The sequence below is a fragment of the Hevea brasiliensis genome, chromosome 14 (genome assembly GCF_030052815.1).
Source record: "Hevea brasiliensis isolate MT/VB/25A 57/8 chromosome 14, ASM3005281v1, whole genome shotgun sequence".
In the NCBI taxonomy this organism is placed as follows: Eukaryota; Viridiplantae; Streptophyta; class Magnoliopsida; order Malpighiales; family Euphorbiaceae; genus Hevea; species Hevea brasiliensis.
This window is the reverse complement of record NC_079506.1, coordinates 21,005,964-21,022,385: the sequence shown is the minus strand read 5'-3', so window position 1 is coordinate 21,022,385 and position 16,422 is coordinate 21,005,964. Positions and strand designations below refer to the sequence as shown.

The following is a 16,422-nucleotide window of genomic DNA, read 5'->3' as shown; positions in this document are numbered from 1 at the left end:
ACAAAATATCCTCCGTGGCTGTAAAAATTTTTTAACAGGAGTGAGCGTTCGACTCAGAGAGTAAAATATCAATTTTAACTATAATCTCTATAACTATCTAGTACTAATGCAACCTGTGGAGTGAAATGCAACAGCAACAACACTTTCACATCATAACATCAAAAAGGTAAATTTGGAGCACTCACGCACCCTGTAACATCAATCATAATATATGGGAGCTGATCCCCTATACAGCTCTCTTAAATCCAACCTGGTGCGTGAAGAACTCACTCGGACTTCCACTTAATAACCAAATCGAGGGTCCTGAAGAACTCAAGCCGTGACTACCCCTCGAAGGATCGGGTCCCAGCGAAGAACTCAAGCCGTGACTACCCGTCCTATCCATAGTCCACACCACATCACACGCACGCCAACGCACGCACACTGCTCCAAATTACCGCAACAACATTCATGGCACTTTAACAGTTATCAATGCAACATAAATCGTGCCTAGAGTTTAACTACATAATTATATGCATATAAGTGATGCATGGGCATGCTGACATATAATAATATCGAAATTACAATTAAAATTAATATTTTACTCACAGACTTGACGGCAATCACTGTGGCGGCTGGGCGAAGGAAGAAGGTCATCGGCTCACCTGACAATTATATTACAATTATTTAATACAAATGACTCAATACAAATCAAGAAAAGACCCAATACGTCCTAAGTCGTGCCGAAAATCCGGCATAGTCTCCCCTATACCTAGGACCTACCCAACCTGCAAAAGGGCTCAAAACACACTTCTATATCCATAATCCATATATCCACAACTCAATCACATCACACAGCCCCTCCTGGGCCCATCAAATCAATCATTCATCACAATATGTAAAATTTCAATTTAGTCCTTATAATTGATCATTTTTGCAAAAACTGCTCAAATAAGCTCTAAAAATTATAAAACTCGCCCATGGTCCTTAGAAATATTACTAAGCTATTGCAAAAAGAATCATAATTTTCTAAGCTACCACGAATATTTTATGGATTTTTAATCCTATTTAAGCACTAGAAAATTACGAAAAAGCAAGGTTCGGGTTTACCTTTGCCGATTCCGACTTCGGGAACGCGCTCGGGATGCCTGACAATGGTGGGGTAGCTAAAACCTCGATCCAATTCGGAGACTTTTCCTAGTCGGGTGCTGTTCGCGGAAATTCACAGATCCGGACAACTGTCGAATTTCCGCGAATTGAGGATACCTACACGAAGCCCAATAATAATATATAAAAAATCAGGGGTGTTACATGGTCAGTGAAGATTTCACAAGTCTCACCATACAAATAGTGCGTCCAGATTTTCAAAGCAAAAATTACAGCAACCATTTCCAAATCATGAGTTAGATAATTTTGCCCGTGCCTTTTCAACTGACGAGAAGCATATGCAATAACCCGTCCATGCTGCATCAAAACACATCCTAAACCAATCCTAGAAGCATCACAATATACTACATAACCCCCTGATCCAGATGGAAGGGCTAACATCGTGTCAGAGTTAAATGAGTCTTAAGCTCCTGAAAACATTTTTCACAAGCCTCAGACCACTGAAATTTCACATTCTTCTGTGTCAACTTAGTTAAAGGTGCTGCAATACTAGAGAAGTCTTGAACAAACCGTCTATAATACCCTGCTAAACCCAAGAAACTACGAATCTTTGACACAGTTGTGGGTCTAGGCCAATGAAGCACTGCCTCAACTTTGTTCTTATCAACGCACACCCCATCCTTCGATACTGTATGGCCTAGGAAAGCCACACTATCTAACCAGAACTCACATTTTGAGAACTTGGCATATAGCTTGTGTTCTCGTAAGTTCTGAAGGACAATTCTCAAATGCTGCTCATGCTCCTCCTTACTTTTTGAGTACACTAGAATGTCATCGATGAACACTATAACAAATTGATCTAAGAAAGGCTTGAAAACTCTATTCATGAGATCCATAAAAGCGGCCGGAGCATTGGTAAGACCAAAAGACATTACAAGAAATTCATAGTGTCCATACCTAGTCCTAAAGGCCGTCTTGAGTATGTTTTCTTTCTCGACCCTAAATTGATGATACCCAGATCAAAGATCAATCTTGAAAAAATACTTTGCACCTTGAAGTTAGTCAAATAGGTCATCTATGCATGGAAGAGGATACTTATTAAACACAGTCACCTTATTCAATTGCCTATAATCAATGCACATTCTCAAAGACCCATCCTTCTTCCGTACAAATAACACAAGTGCACAACATGGAGAAACACTAGGGTGAATAAACCCCTTATCTAGTAGGTCCTGTAGCTGCTCCTTCAACTACTTAAGTTATGCGGGTGCCATACGATAAGGTGGCATAGATATGGGCTCAGTTCTAGGAACTAAGTCTATATCAAACTCTACCTCTCGCTTCGGGGGTAAACCTGATAAATCTTCTGGAAATACATCAGGAAACTCCTTAACCACTGCAACATTCTCCAAACCTACACCTTCTACCTGAACATCTCTAACATAAGCTAGATACCCCTTACACCTCTTTCGCAATAATTGTCTAGCACTCACTACGGAGATAAGATTACTAGAGGCTATACTGCGATCTCCCTGAAATTGAAATTCTGCCTCCCCAGGAATTTTAAAGAGTACAACTTTATTATGACAATTCAATGAATCGTGATAAGTGGCTAATCAATCCATGCCTAAAATCACATCAAACTCAAACATATCCAAAGAAACAAGATCTGCAGCTAATTCCCTATCTCCAATGTGCACTATACATCCCCTATACACCATATCAGTGTCTATTGCATCCCCCATAGGTGTTGATACAGATAAATGATACTCTAATAAAGTAGGTGGTGTACTAAATCTCATGGAAAAGTATGGAGAAACAAAGGAATGATTGTGCCCCAGTCTTAGCCATAGGCGTCTATTCAGATGTCTGATTAATAGTTTGAGGTGGTACCTCCCCTGTTGGATCAAGGTTTGCACCATTAAGACCCTTGGCCCTAGTTCTCCTCTTAATTCATTTTAATAAACAAGCATTAAATTTGAAAATGTGAGCCAAATTAAGACAGGTGAAAAAGTACGAAGGACGCAGATATCTGAAGCAATGATAAACTGAAAAGACGTTAAGGATCCTATACTCCGCAAGTTTACTAGACCTCAACCGAGCTTTGATACCAACTTTGTCATGACCCAAAATTCTGAACCGTGACCGGCGCATAATTTAAATTTCTTAAATCATGCAAGCCTTATCAGAGTATCTTGAATGAATATATTGTCACTTACTAATCCCCAAAAAAAATAGACAAAATCCAAATAAACAAAATGCTGAATAAACATCATAAATATCCCATAGGTAAACTGCAGAGTCTCTACAGATTTCAATAAAAACTTAAACTGTTCAATAAACTAAACTAATTATTAGCCCGAGAAAACATGAATTCGGGCATACCATGAGAACAAATCAAAGTTGTCCCTCTCTAGAAAATGGACTGAATATTTGGATCACTGCGAATTCTACCGATCCAAATAGATAATGCAGAGAAAACGTGGTTTGAGCTAGATGCTCAGTGAATGATAATTATAGCACACAACGGAATAGGAACAGGCAGACGCTTGATTAATTTCACAATAAATTTTCTATTCAATAAATTCATGCTCATGCTGCCAAAAATCATTAATAAAATAACTTCATAAAACATATATATAAAAGAAATTCATTCAATAAAAATTTTATGGTACAGTGCACCAGGGTGATGATACCCCACATCACCAAAGGCCAGATGGTAAGCGCGCTACCAGATATTAGATACTTTCCTCCTCATTCACAGATATCAATGCATATGATACTAATGCAAACCATAAACTGCAATGATGCATGACTCAACAATGCAACCTAATACCGTGATAGTCCACACGGAAGGGCCAGATAACAGAAACAGATACTGGGCACAGGTACCAATTCAAAATAGAAAATCAATTTGTACAAATCAATAAAAAGTTTCAGATAGCAAATAATAACTGATAGTGCAATTCTAATAGTGTATTTCAATAGTTTCAGAGAGTCAATAAAATCAAATCAATTCAGTACTACATCGGTAAATTTTATAGTCAAATATCAATCAATATAAATACATTAAAGGCCTGTTCCCGGAATCCTAATGGGTCTAATGCAGAGATAGTTGACAAAATCAATTATTTAATCAAAATCGAAATAAAATTCAATAATAAAATAAAACTCTATAAAATCACATATAAAATAATTGTTAAAATATTGATTTAAAATTTCATTTAATAACAAACTTAATGCTAAGAAATTTTAAAAGGGACTAAAACGGTGCCATGTACTATAATTACCACTCACCTGGAACCTCCAAGACAATAGTTATTTTCAATGGAAGAGAGACAATTTCAACTGACTGATCGAATATTCAAATCTCCTACACACCCAAAATATAAGAGAGAAAAAGAGAAAAGAAAAAATATTAAATAATAATAAAATATAATATATATATATATATACACATTTGCGGATTTGGATCTGTGCATGCGGGACGAATGGTTTGGGGATTTGCGGTGGAGGATTTGTGCATGTGGGAGGAATGGTTATACTGACATATATATATATATATATATTTCCAATAATAATTATGATCAATCCAATTCAATATCAATTATAAAAAAAAAAATAAATTTATAGAGTAGTTGTAACAGATCAAGAAAATAAAATAAAATTATATTCACCTATTTTTGAACAAGGGATAAGAAATTTTACCTTAAAAATAGAATCGAAGGTGATGAATAGAGAAGTAAAAATTTAGGGATTCTCTGTTGAGAGTATTTGATAGAAAAAGGAGGTGACAAACAGGTTTTGAGAGCAAAGTTTAGCAGAAGAGATGATTAGGATATATATATATTTCAAGAGTTCTATTAGGTGTAGAATGGGATAAGAGTTATTATTGAACTGGGTTGTTCAGATTGCAGATATATATTTAATTTCAAAAATAATATATATATATATCTAAAAATAATTAAGCAGACCATCCAATAAAATATATATATATATATATATATATATATTTATAAATATATTAAACTATTATTAGCTAATTAAAATAAAATAATAATAAATAATAAATGTATATGGGTTTCCACACAAAAAGGGGTACTGCTTGAACTACTTAAATGGGGGATACCCTTAAATTGTTATTGACTATTAAAATTTATCTTAATCAAATAATCTAAAAGGGATACCCTTAAACTACTTAAATAGAGAATACCCTTAATTTGTTATAATACCCTTTAATTTGTTATTAGTTATTAAAATCATTTAAAATTTTCAAATAATATTTTTAGTAATTAAAGGGGCGACCCCTCAAACTACTTAAATAGGAGGATGCCCCCTAAATAGTTCTTAATTTATCAAGTCAAATAAAATATTTTTATAAAAACACTTTTTTTTTTATGTAATTAAAGGGCTACCCCTTAAACTACTTAAATAACTTAAATAAGGGGTACCCTTTAAGTAATTCATAATTTATTAAGTCAAATAAAATATTTTTATAAAAACACTTTTTATTTAGTAGTTAAAGGGGGCTACCCCTTAAACTACTTAAATAGGGACGTACCCCTTAAGCTACTTAATTGGGGAGTGCGCTCAAATTATTATTAATTAATTTGGGCCAAATAATTTTTTATAGTTTTCTTAAAGGGATCCGCTCAAATAGGGAATACACTTTAAATCATCTAAATTAATAAAAATGAATCAGTCCTTTCTGCATAAAATGTCTATTTTTTTAGTAATTAAAGTGGGTACCCTTTAATTACTTAAATAAGGGGATACCCCTTAAATTGTCATTATTATTATTATTTGAATTATTAAACAATTTTTTTGTGAGGTTCTTTTGTTCATTGTGCTTTTAGTGTTATAAATTGCAAAGTAAATAAATGACTAATTGAAAGGAATAACAAATAAGAGTATTTTAAGTTTAGTCTAGTTTCAGTCAATGTCTTACCTAAAACCAAAATCGACCTCTAGTTGAATTTCTTTATTTTATTTTATTTTATTTTATGTGATTTTCTTGTTGAGATGGAAAATGTATGAATAAATGTGCAGGCCAGTATGACAATTTTGTACAAGTTGGGTTTTTGGGAAACTTGCTGAATTTTCAGTAAATTTATAAGCAACTAATATTTGATCTAATATGTATTAAATCTCTTTTGTTATTAAATTATGTTTAAGTCATGAATGATGAAATGTGTATGGTATTTTTTTTAGTTTGATTAAATTAGTAAAGGTTAAGATTGTGATTAATTAGTGCCAATGATGAGACTTTGATATGTTTAGTGAGATACTCACCAGTGGTCAAATTATTTAGGTATTAATTGATATATTTTTTTAATTGGGGTACTGGTTAAAAGAATGAAAGCCTTGACCTATATTAATTTAATTTTATTTCTGTAATTGTTAAAGATGTTTAATTCATGGATTACAAAATGTACGATTGCTAAATAATTGAACTAATAAAAGTATGTTTTTTAACAAAACTAGTAAATAATAAATTTATTTGAATTGATAAAAATTAAGATTATGGTTAAATTAATACCGATAATGAGACTTCGATTCGGTTTGGTGGGAACACCTGCTAATTAATTAAACTCCTTAGGCATTAAATTAACACATTCATTTTAATAGGGGTACTGGTTAAAAGAATGAAAATTTTAAGTTGTATTAATCCAATCTCTTCTCTACGATATTTAAATTATGCTTAACTTATTGATAATTTTTTAATTAAACTAATAAAGATTAAGATTGTGGTTAATTAGTGCCGACGATGGGACTTTGACCTTATTAAGAAGGGTACCTGCTAATGGGTCAAACTCTTTAGGTATTAATTAATCGTTCTTTTTTAATTGGGATACTAATTAAAATGAATCGAAGTCCTAATCTATATTAATTTAATTTCTAGATCGATAATCAAATTATACATTGAATTTTTTTAAATTCTAAAATGGCTTTCATTTTTGACAATGTGGTTCTATCTTAAAAATTCACCCCTTTTAAGCAAAACCTAATTTTCAGTTGGCGAATGACTCAATGTTCAATTTTATTTTTGACATACATTTTAAACTTTAGCAAATTTAGTTTTCATCAAGAAATTCTAGATTTTATTTTCCCGCAAAATTAGCTCTCAGTCCCTCTTTAAAATAATTTAAAAGTTATGATTCATTATCATAAAAATCACCAGTTATCAAACTGGACAGCCCCCTTCTTTGCTATATTATTTTAATCATTTTATTATACATATTAGAAGATCAAAATTAAAAAAAAATTGACTTTTTTGGAATAGATAAAAAGATAAAAATAAATAGAGTTGAAATTCACTTTTAAGATCGTTTCACTTACTTTTATATTTGACTTACCCTAACAATGAGATATTTATGTATTTCTACATTTATGCCCCTTTGTTTTTTTGAACACAAGGAACCAATATTATAATTTAAACTTCATTAGAATTACTGACATTAAATTATTGTGAGCTCATTATTAAATCTACTTAATGTTTAGGGACGATTGTAGGGTGCCTAACACCTTCCCCACATGTGTACGGACCTCGAACCCTGGATCTCTAGATTAGAAATGGTAAATATTCTTTTCTTTTTTAAAATAATAAATAGTTTTCTTTAATTTTCCCTCGAAATTAAAGTGGCGACTCCTCATTTTTCACTTCGATAAGAATTGCCTGGTGACTGCAAAATCCTTGCAACATGCATGAAGCAGAAGATGGCGAATGGAAAAAAGTAAGAAAGAAATAGGGATTTTTAGGGTTCTTTGTCGAATGAAATAGGTAAAAGGTCTCTCACCTCTCAAATGGGCTTGAATGGTTGAACCTTAAAATGCATAGTCTTTAGTAGGCTTAATTGGTTGTTCAGTTTTAACCAGTAAAAAAACCGAACCGAACAAAAAATGAAACTGTTAAAAACCACTAACTGAACCAAACCGCTGGGACCGAAAAACTAAACTGATTAAACCGAAATGGCTCAATTCGATTCGGTTTGTCTGTTTAGACCGAATACTGCTCAAGCCTAGTCCTATTATATTAGTTGACCTCAATTAGGAGTTTTTTTTTTTTTTTTTTTTTTTTTTTTTTAAAGTGGGGTATTGGAGGAGTAATGAGACTCGAACTTATGACTGCCAAATAAGTAATATGCCTTTAACAATTAGAGCAAATTAGGCTAGGCGACCACAATTGGGAGTTTACTAGTCATTTGCAGTTCTTTATTAGTTAATGTGAAAATTACTTTTCCCAATGGAGACTTATTAAAAAAAGTTTATATATATCTTTATCCTCCCATAAGTTAGATTTAATTTATATTTATTTTTATTTTTTTAGTTAAAAAATTGAATTATTTGCTTCCTTTAAAATAAATTATTTATAAGAAAATAATTTAATTGAATTATCACACAATTATCTTTGATTTTTATTTATTTTAAAATAAAAAAAAACTTTAAGTTAAAAAGAATTAAATTCTCTAAGCTGCGTTCATATCTATCTTCAATAAAAAAAATTTAAATTCTTTCATTTCAAAAATAAGAATTAATAAGAAAGAAATCAATTGAATTAAACATTTATAAATTTCTAGTTTTCAAATAGGTTGTACATGAATCGAAACAAACATTGTGAGCCTAGTTGCAAATTTAGTTGTACTATTAGTTAGTTTGATTTTGCTTCTAACCTACTTATTTAATCATCATACTGATGATCATGGAATTCCTTTTGCTCTAAGTTAATGATATAATTATCACATATGATTCTGTAATTCGTATACTTGAGTTACAATAGTATCTTAATCAATGGTTTAAAATGAAGAACTTGGCTCTCTCAATGATTTTCTAGGGCTAAAAGTTTCATGCAATTTTTATAGGGTAATTTTTATAGTATGTCTCTAAATTTTACTCTATATTTCACTTTCGTCCCTTGACTTCAATTTATTACTAAAAAATTCCTAAATTTTAATTCTATTTCACAAAAATCCTTTTAATCTGTTATAGCAAGTTTCCAGATTAAAAAAATAATGAAATTATCTTTTTATCTCATTTCCTCACACATTTAAAAATATTGGTCATTTCAATCACCATTTGGATTTATCACAAAAATACTAATACTGTTACAACAATTTTCTAGAAATAAGGAGAATTTATCTTTCATCAGAAAGTGCTAAAACTTTATTTGTAAACATCATACTATAGCTTAGAAGATTTTTTTTTTTTTTTAATTTGGAAATCTGCTATTGTAGATTAAAGAGATTTTTATTGAAACAAAATTAAAATTTAGGGATTTTTTAGTAACAAAATGAAGTTAAGGGATATAAGTGAAACATTTGGCAAGGTTCAGGGATGAGCTATAAATTAAAAATTACCCAATTCTTATGAATATTAGGGAAAGTCTTATTTAAACCCAATCCATCATGAATTTAAGATACAAATATATGAGATTAATATATTTAATAGGTGAGTCTCATCATATATTTTGCATGTTAATTTTATGATGGACTGATTTAAGTAAGAAAAATCCATTAATATTATCCTTCTTGATCCAAACATACCATTGACTTACTTTCCTATGCATGAATCACATATGGCAATGATAGAGAGAATAAAGGAGGGAGGAGAGTGTCTATAGCAGAGGAGATAAGGAAAAGGATTTAAGTAAGAAAAATTCATTAATATTATCCTTCTTGATCCAAACATACCATTGACTTGCTTTCCTATGCATGAATCACATATGGCAATGATAGAGAGAATAAAGGAGGGAGGAGAGTGTCTATAGCTAAGAAAAATCCATTAATATTATCCTTCTTGATCCAAACATACCATTGACTTACTTTCCTATGCATGAATCACATATGGCAATGATAGAGAGAATAAAGGAGGGAGGAGAGTGTCTATAGCAGAGGAGATAAGGAAAAGGATCACTTCAATTTTATTATACCTCTTGTCTTTTTCACTATTAAATAAAATGAGAATTATCAAATAGCAGGTTGTCTGATTTAAGGATGAAAATAGATAAAATACTTGCGAAAATTGCTCTAACTAAATCCGAACTTGATTAATATTCATAATACGTGAATCTATTTTAAATCTGATTAAAATTTACTCTCAATTATTTGAACCAATTCCAAATTCGATTGTAATTACTGAAAAAATATTCAAAATCATTTAATTTTATATTTTAATTAATAAATTATATAAAAATATTTTTTACATAATTTATATTTAAAAATTTTAATAATTTTATAAAATATTTCAATTCTATTTATTTAAAATATAATATATATAAAATTATAAATAATATTATAAAAAACTTATATTTTATATTTAATTAATTATTTATATAAACGGATTTAAATAACGGATATTCAAAATAAAAAATTCAAATCCGATTCAAATTTATCACAAATATTATTTATCAAATCTAAATTTTTCTCAAATTTAATTATTTACTATCTAATACCGTCCTATTAGAGTTTGATCGAGTTAAGCACTTGTAAATACTTGACCTGTTGCTATCTCTAGTCAGATTAGTCTTTTTTTACCTGTAAGGTGTAAGGAATGAGGAGGTTTGAGTTCAAACCTCTTCATTTATCGATTTTGAAATTATTTATTTTTGTAATAAAAAAGGAAAATGATTATCTTTTATTGTGTAATTTATCAATTATTATTCAATTTATTTTACCTGTATTAAAAAAATAAAATAAAATTTATTTTTTCTATCACAATCAACAATCAACAATTTTCAACATTTTTTCAATCAAAGGAGTGAAGAGGTAGTTAATAGAGAGAAAAAAAAAAAAAACTCCATTCTTTATGATTGATAAAACTATGAAGCCTAAATATGGCATATAGTGGAGAAACATGGCAAGGAATTAATTTATTTATTTGTCAAAAATAATTATTTAGTTAATATTAAAATATCATTTTAAAAGTATTATTTAAAAAAAATTCAATTATTTTATATTTTATAATTAAAATATATTAAATTTAATTTTAAGTTAATTTTAATACATTCTGATTAATATTTAAAAAAAAATTCAATAGCAATAGCAATGCTAGACACACTATATTAATATTTTAATTAATTTTACATTCTAAAAAAAATAAATAGTCTTAAAATAATAATAATAATAATAATAATAAAATAGTCACGTGAGAAATTTTCCTCTTGCTGTTACTGTTGCAGCAGAGCTTCTGTTGTCACTCGTTGGATTCTCTGGTGTCCACTTATTTCCTTTCTCACCATCCCATTTTATATTTTCCCGGAAAGCAAACATCCAATCTCTTTCTCACTTCTCAAAGTCAAACGTACCCCTAATCCGATGGAGCTCCGACCCTTGGGAAACACAGGGCTCAATATCAGCTCTGTGGGTTTTGGGGCATCCCCTCTTGGCAGTGTCTTCGGCCCTGTATCCGAGGACGACGCCGTCGCCTCCGTTCGTGAAGCCTTCCGCCGGGGCATCAATTTCTTCGATACCTCTCCGTATGTACTCTCTATATAGTACACATTTTTTTTTTGTTTGTATTTCCATCTAAATTTTAATGTGTGTATGTTGGGTTTCTGGTAAAATTGGGGAAACTCAAGGAAAGTTTAGATCTTTTTAATGTAGTTCTATTCAATTCCTCTGATACCTTGTTGGATGTTATTTTTGTGTTCTTGGGTGTTGAAATTTACACTGGTTTATCATTTTGGTGACCGAGAAAATGTAAAATTAAGAAGAGGAAAACGTTTATGTGTATGTGTGTGTATACAGGACGCGCTTTTTGTTAAGGTTTCTGGAGAAATGTAGTGAAGAAACCAGTTAATGCTACCATAAAGTAATTGAATTAAAAATTTTGACTCATCAGATTCTCGTTGTTTTGGATTTTGTGACTATTGACATGTAAAATTCTTTTCTAGAGCCGGGAAATAGCCATTTAGGTGTTGAGAAGATGTAATGAGAAAAAGATATGTGAAGTTTTGAGTTTTTGAATTTCAGTTTTTTGGTTTCAGGTAGAATAAATTGTCAAGAATTTGTGTTAATGGTAGGGAAACTGGGAAACTGTGTACTAAGTGTTGGGATTTCTGAGAAATTGATATTTTGAACTCTGTTACTTCATTTGGTTTCAAGTTTCTAACAATAGAAACCTATCTGAGTGCTTGAAAGAAAAAAGACACAGTTCTTAAAGTCTAATAATTAGAGAAAGAAAAATATTCATTCACATACCCTAATACCACATGTCTGGCTTGTTGAGATGAATTTTCATTGTGATGCAGGACTGCTTGTTAGGGATTTTAGGACTACGTGTTTCAGTAAGAAATTTAGAAAATGGTTTATTTCATTTTCTCATTAGAACCAGGAGAGCCTAAAATGTTGGAGAGACTTCTTGCGAGCCTTGTGTGGGTATCATACTTATGGACGTGACATCATCTCCAACCATTGCCTGAAGCCATTAGGTCTGAGACCTTCCCACTTATATTTTCCTCACTTGGCCAATAATTCTACGTCACATTGTTGACACCAAAACAGTATAGATCCTAAGTTGTGCACCTTTGTTCCCTTATTATTTCCTTGAATTTTGTAGCAACCAAACTTACAACAAATCAAAATAAGTTTCCAATGAATTCAACTGTATTTGCAACTAATATTTTCTTTTTGTTTTTAACCATTATTGTTCTGAATTCTTGTATCCATAATTTGTAACCCATGACCTGGCTTCAACAATGTGAATTCACCTTATTTATTGTTTGCTTTTGCCTGTTCTTTTCAGTAACTTTTCATTCCTATTTTGAAGGTATTATGGAGGAACATTGTCAGAGAAGATGCTTGGTAAGGGACTTAAAGCCCTAGGAGTTCCTAGAAATGAATATGTCGTGTCAACAAAGTGTGGGCGGTATAAAGAGGGCTTTGATTTTAGTGCTGAAAGAGTAACTAGGAGCATTGATGAGAGTTTGGAGAGGTTGCAATTGGACTACGTTGATATATTGCAATGCCATGATATTGAGTTTGGGTCTCTTGACCAGGTCATAGATTAAAATTTCTGCTTAGTCTTTTGTTATTGTTCTCTCTCAGTTTATTTACTTGAGATTATATTATAAATGTAATAGGTAGAAAATATTCTCATGATTTCTATTAGTGGTTCCAATGGCAGATTGTGAATGAAACAATTCCTGCCCTTCAGAAACTAAAGGAGGCGGGGAAGATCCGTTTTATTGGGATAACCGGACTCCCTCTAGGAATCTTTACTTATGTGCTTGATCGAGTACCATCTGGTACAGTTGATGTGATTCTCTCATATTGCCACTACAGTATTAATGATTCAACACTGGTGGATTTACTTCCATACTTGAAGAGCAAAAGTGTAGGTATAATTAGTGCTTCTCCACTTGCAATGGGACTCCTTACAGAGAATGGTCCTCCAGAGTGGCACCCTGCTTCTCCTGAGCTAAAGGTTCACCTTATCACCCTGCAATGATCTATGATGTTTTTTTCCCATGTCATCTTAATTACAGTGCTGCTTATATCGAAGGACATTTTGCCAGCAAAAAAGTCTGGTTAGGCAGCATTATCTCAACAAGAGGTGTGTTTGTGCCTCTGGATCATGAATTTAATAGGCATGCATCTATGCGTGCACGCTGATGGTGCATCAATCCACTTCCACTCTGTATGCTCTTTCTCGTCCACCCATGCGTACTCTCACTGTTCTTTAAGATGACAATTACGCACTGATCAATCTTAGAGCTTCCTTGGTGCAAATTAGGGGAAACTGAGTTTGTAATCATGAATATTGAGTTTTTACATGGCATATAGTTGTCTTCTAAATAATGCCCCTTGCTCACTTTGGAAATTTTCAGGGTCTAGAACTAGGCAACTAGAACTTGTATTTTGTTCTTTTATAGGATAAAGAACTGTTGCTCACTGAATAGCCAAGATCTGAGATTATGTTGTTCAATATGGATCTCATCAGAACACTCTAACTCAGAACTTAGACATGCACTTGATAAGGTGCCTACTCCCCTATTAATGAAAGGGTTCTACCTTGAGCATTTCACTAGGTCAACAATTGAAAGACTAATCACCGTTATTCATTGGCTAACTGGTGCAGAGGGCTGCCACATCATATGTCTAATCTATAAGATATTTTCAAATGCATTCATTTTTTGCTTGCTTTAAGATGTATTCTTTTGGCAAATTTAATTAATCATGATAAGATGTGATTTGTCTGTTCTCCCCCCCAGTCTGCATGCCAAGCTGCTGCTGCCTATTGTAAAGATAAGGGAAAGAGTATTACCAAGTTAGCAGTGCAATACAGTTTATCGAACAAGGATATCTCTACAGTGCTGGTTGGCATGAACTCTGTTGGACAGGTTATCATGCATAGTTTGCCTTAATTGCTATATTTTCTTTGATATGCAACTGTTAAATACAGTTTTGTATGCTTCACATTTTCTAATCCTTTGATAGTGTTCAACCTGTTTCTTGGGAACTAAGACTACAAAGTCAAAAATACTTTACTTTGACTGATTCTCCTGTCTCATGTTCACTAATCACTACTTTAATGGTATGATCTTGCACATTATCATTATCTTTTTTAGATGGAGCAGCTCTATTTCTGTAGATATTATAAGCTAGGATGAGTGCTCTGTGACCTGCTCAAACGCTTGTATGTTTGAGACATGAAAAGAAGCTGCCTGATTGACTAGTACTCATTTTTACACGAACTGTTATCCAAATTCTTATGTTTACTGTTGTTATTGGATAATGGAGTGCAAGTTTATACTAATGGCATTGACATCCAGAATGAGATTAACTGCCAAAAAACCTTTATGCTTTATGCAAGAGAATTCTGCTTTGATCTTGAGCAAAATTTTTATGCTTAAGAGATTTGTTATCGATTTGAGCTTGAGCCGAACTTGTAGTTTGGCATGTTAGTGATACAAAGCTTTTCAATGATCAGGTTGAGGAAAATGTTACTGCTGCCCTAGAACTTGCTACATTTGGGAAGGATCAAGAAACACTAGCCGAAGTTGAGGCGATTCTTAGCCCTGTCAAGAACCAGACATGGCCGAGTGGAATCCAACAGGGCTGATGGTTTTGCCATCTCTGAAACCGTTTTCCTCATGTACTGTTCATAATTTCAATTGCCAACAGTGCCCTACTTAATCCATATGGTTCAGTGGGAGGGCCTCCTCCATTACAGTTCTCCCCTCTAGAAAAAATGAGTTATGAATGGAAAGAGAGGGTCATCACTCATTGTTATGCAGATGGATCTTTGCTTAATAAATTGTATGATTTTTTCATTCTGGTCATGAGACATTCAAGAGGTGAATATTGTAAACTTGGATTTGGTTTGTATTTCAAGTCGTCGTAAAATTGTATCGTAATATTCTATTGTAAGCTTCCCTCAGCTAATATTTCCATTTTTATTTTGGTATAATGCTTAGGGGTAGATTTGTTCCTAATTCCAACCTAATATGATAAAAATTAGGATAAATTACAATTTAGTTTCTGAGTTAAAATTCACTTTAGTCTTTACATTTTAATAAATCTGCATATTAGTTCCTACTATTTAAGTTAATTTTAGTAAAAATAAATTTTAATTAATTATAAAATTATTCATATATTTTATAAAATATCTCTGAATATTATAATTATTCATAAATAAGTACTTATACTTTTATCATTAACAAACATGTAAGGATCAATTTATAAATAGTTATAATTATTAAAGAATGAAATAATTATTTTAAGATCTTTATATCTTTTTTAATTACAAATTTATCCTTATATTTTAAGGATATAACATAAAACATAAATACAATTTAATAGCTATTTTGTAAAATTAGATACAATTCAAAACAATTAAAAATTAGGATTTATTAATAGTTAGTTCCGTAAAATTTCACCCTATTAATTATTAGTAATTTTATAATTAATAGTAATTTTGTAAAATTAACTATGAATTATATGAAAATTTTAAAATGTAATTTAAAAAAATTTAATTTATAAAATTAAATGTTAAAAAAATTTTAAATTTTAAATTCTCACATCAAGAACTATTTTGTTAATAAATCAAAATATCTCGGAAACTATTTTGTTTCATATTTAAATTCATAAATAAAGGGCATTTTGATATTTTTTTTTAAATTAATAGTAATTTAGTAATTTAGATAGAGAGTATATGTAAGTTTATTAAAATATTAAGGACTAAATATGTGAGTTTCAAAAATGTAAAGACTAATATGTAGTTTTCACAAAATTTCATAAAAATTTATAAGTTTTACAAAATCTCAGGAATTAAATTATTTCAGACAAAAAATAGAGCAAGGCCTTTTGATATTTTTACTTAAACTAAGGATGATTTAAC

The 16,422-nt window shown here is 31.2% G+C and overlaps 1 protein-coding gene across 1 annotated transcript; it reads left to right on the top strand.

The window, feature by feature from the left end:
• Positions 1–7,787: 7,787 nt before the first annotated feature.
• Positions 7,788–15,492, top strand: LOC110646472 (L-galactose dehydrogenase). Its single transcript, XM_021799911.2, has 6 exons — positions 7,788–7,820; positions 11,223–11,557; positions 12,850–13,078; positions 13,207–13,506; positions 14,294–14,422; positions 15,013–15,492. The coding sequence occupies exons 1-6, from the start codon at positions 7,788–7,790 to the stop codon at positions 15,142–15,144; spliced, it is 1,158 nt and encodes a 385-aa protein (XP_021655603.2). The 3' UTR covers positions 15,145–15,492.
• The last annotated feature ends 930 nt before the right edge of the window (positions 15,493–16,422 follow it).

What these genes read in the sequence shown, in the direction of transcription:
- LOC110646472 (XM_021799911.2), top strand. Translation starts at nt 7,788, where the DNA reads ATGCATGAAGCAGAAGATGGCGAATGGAAAAAA. An exon ending in AAGATGGCGAATGGAAAAAA is followed by an intron (nt 7,821 to 11,222) that starts GTAAGAAAGAAA and finishes ATAATAAAATAG; the next exon opens with TCACGTGAGAAATTTTCCTC. An exon ending in CTGCTTCTCCTGAGCTAAAG is followed by an intron (nt 13,507 to 14,293) that starts GTTCACCTTATC and finishes TCTCCCCCCCAG; the next exon opens with TCTGCATGCCAAGCTGCTGC.